General features: G+C 42.0%; 1 protein-coding gene across 1 annotated transcript; it reads left to right on the forward strand.

Annotated features, from left to right (window-relative positions):
• Positions 1-109: 109 nt before the first annotated feature.
• LOC113815149 (actin, alpha cardiac muscle 2) lies at positions 110-2207 on the forward strand. Its single transcript, XM_027367241.2, has 2 exons — positions 110-140; positions 993-2207. Exon 2 carries the CDS (start codon positions 1024-1026, stop codon positions 2155-2157), a length of 1134 nt encoding a protein of 377 aa, XP_027223042.2. The 5' UTR covers positions 110-140; positions 993-1023; the 3' UTR covers positions 2158-2207.
• The last annotated feature ends 293 nt before the right edge of the window (positions 2208-2500 follow it).

The following is a 2500-nucleotide window of genomic DNA, read 5'->3' on the forward strand; positions in this document are numbered from 1 at the left end:
TTACCTTGCATTTAGTTCCAATGCGAGGATTTCCATTCCACGAAATATTGACTATCTGCCAGGTACTTTCCTGCCAGGTATAAAAGTCGGACTTACCTATGGTAACACTTAGTCACGGCTAGACTCGCTGCAGCTTGAGTGTGAGTTGTATTTTTCACCAAATTATCTGTAGAAGTGATTTTTTGTGTTTAGGGTGATTGGATATATGATATACTGGGAACAACAAAGTAAGCATTCCTCGCTATGATATATTGGATAAAAAGTGTTTCCTGTACCTTTTCGATCTGAACGTGTGTGTGCCTTTTAAATACCCATACAAAGTTGTCAGATCTATCCATGCACGCACATAAACACTTGTTATCTATGAAAATCATATTTTCGGATGTTCAATATTCATTTATGTAGACTGAAAATGTGTTTAAGTGTGCACTTACTTCTTTCTATTTAAGGAAGTGTTGAGGTGTATCTTTGTGATAGTAAATTAGCAAAAATGCGTGAAATGCCCACATTGAACAAACTACCTCACAATACCTCATATCTTTATAGCCTGTCACAAATTCAATGCCAAAAGAGAATGCTTAAAAAATTACTTCAGATCTAAAAGCATCAATTTCATAACATCAAATCTAGTACTGTAAAGTATTGAATTTCTAAAGGAGATATACCTTTCTGTCGTGATTTAGATAGAAATAATGAATAGAACCCGTTGGTTTGATAACGTGGCCACATCTTGATAGTCAACAAATACAACAAAAAAGAAAGAAACAAATGTAGATCCAAAAAAAATATATATACATGCGTTTTGAATATGCGTATGTATATATAAATGTTTAAACACGTAAATATGCATAGATCTACACAGTCACACCTATATATGTGCGCATATAGACATTTAAAAAGATGTATTTATGCTATAAAATCAACATATATTTTTAGCAGTAGATATAGCCATATACAACAGATATGACTAACATTTTCTGTTTCTTTTATAGGATACTTCTGCATCCATAAACAACCACCACCATGTGTGACGACGAGGACGCGACTGCCCTTGTGGTTGACAATGGCTCCGGCATGGTCAAGGCCGGATTCGCCGGAGACGACGCCCCTCGCGCCGTCTTCCCCTCCATCGTTGGCCGTGCCCGTCACCAGGGTGTGATGGTCGGTATGGGTCAGAAGGACGCCTACGTCGGTGATGAGGCCCAGAGCAAGCGTGGTATCCTCACCCTCAAGTACCCCATTGAACACGGTATCATCACTAACTGGGATGACATGGAGAAGATCTGGTACCACACCTTCTACAATGAACTCCGTGTTGCCCCTGAGGAGTCCCCCACACTTCTCACTGAGGCTCCCCTCAACCCCAAGGCCAACCGTGAGAAGATGACTCAGATCATGTTCGAATCTTTCACTGTGCCTGCCACTTACATTACCATTCAGGCTGTCCTGTCCCTGTACGCCTCCGGTCGTACCACTGGTCAGGTTTGCGACTCTGGTGATGGTGTGACTCACTTCGTCCCCGTCTATGAAGGTTTCGCTCTTCCTCATGCTATCCTCCGTCTCGACTTGGCTGGTCGTGACCTTACCCACTACCTGATGAAGATCATGACTGAGCGTGGCTACTCCTTCACCACCACCGCTGAACGTGAAATCGTTCGTGACATCAAGGAGAAGCTTTGCTACATCGCCCTTGACTTCGAGAGTGAGATGAACGTCGCTGCTGCTTCTTCCTCCTTGGACAAGTCCTACGAACTTCCCGACGGTCAGGTCATCACCATTGGCAACGAGCGTTTCCGTGCTCCCGAGGCTCTGTTCCAGCCTTCCTTCCTTGGTATGGAATCTGCTGGTGTTCAGGAAACTGTTTACAGCTCCATCATGAGGTGTGACATTGACATCAGGAAGGATCTGTTCGCTAACGTTGTCATGTCTGGCGGTACCACCATGTACCCTGGTATTGCTGACCGCATGCAGAAGGAAATCACTGCTCTTGCTCCTTCCACCATCAAGATCAAGATCATTGCTCCTCCCGAACGTAAATACTCCGTCTGGATCGGTGGTTCCATCCTGTCTTCTCTGTCCACCTTCCAGTCCATGTGGATCACCAAGGACGAATACGATGAGTCTGGCCCCGGCATCGTTCACCGCAAGTGCTTCTAAGTGACTGTCAACATATTGATAACAATAAATGACTATTTAATATCAGATCATCCTCTGCTATATATTCCATCTATGGCACCGATTACCTAAACATCTTTCTACATTTCGTGATACCCTTGCCGCATTGAAGCTAGAAACTATAGCAAATGCTATAAATTGGCAACTCAATTTTTTAAATTATCATAATTATTCACATAACACTATAAATATCATATAACATGTTGTTATACTTCTATACTATGTCAGAATATATTGACCATTCGGAATATGCTAAATATAGACGAGAATGTCTATAAGTGCTTTTATACAATAAACAAAATAGTATAAATCACATCAAATTCAC

This window comes from Penaeus vannamei, chromosome 38 (genome assembly GCF_042767895.1).
Source record: "Penaeus vannamei isolate JL-2024 chromosome 38, ASM4276789v1, whole genome shotgun sequence".
NCBI classification, from domain to species: domain Eukaryota; kingdom Metazoa; phylum Arthropoda; class Malacostraca; order Decapoda; family Penaeidae; genus Penaeus; species Penaeus vannamei.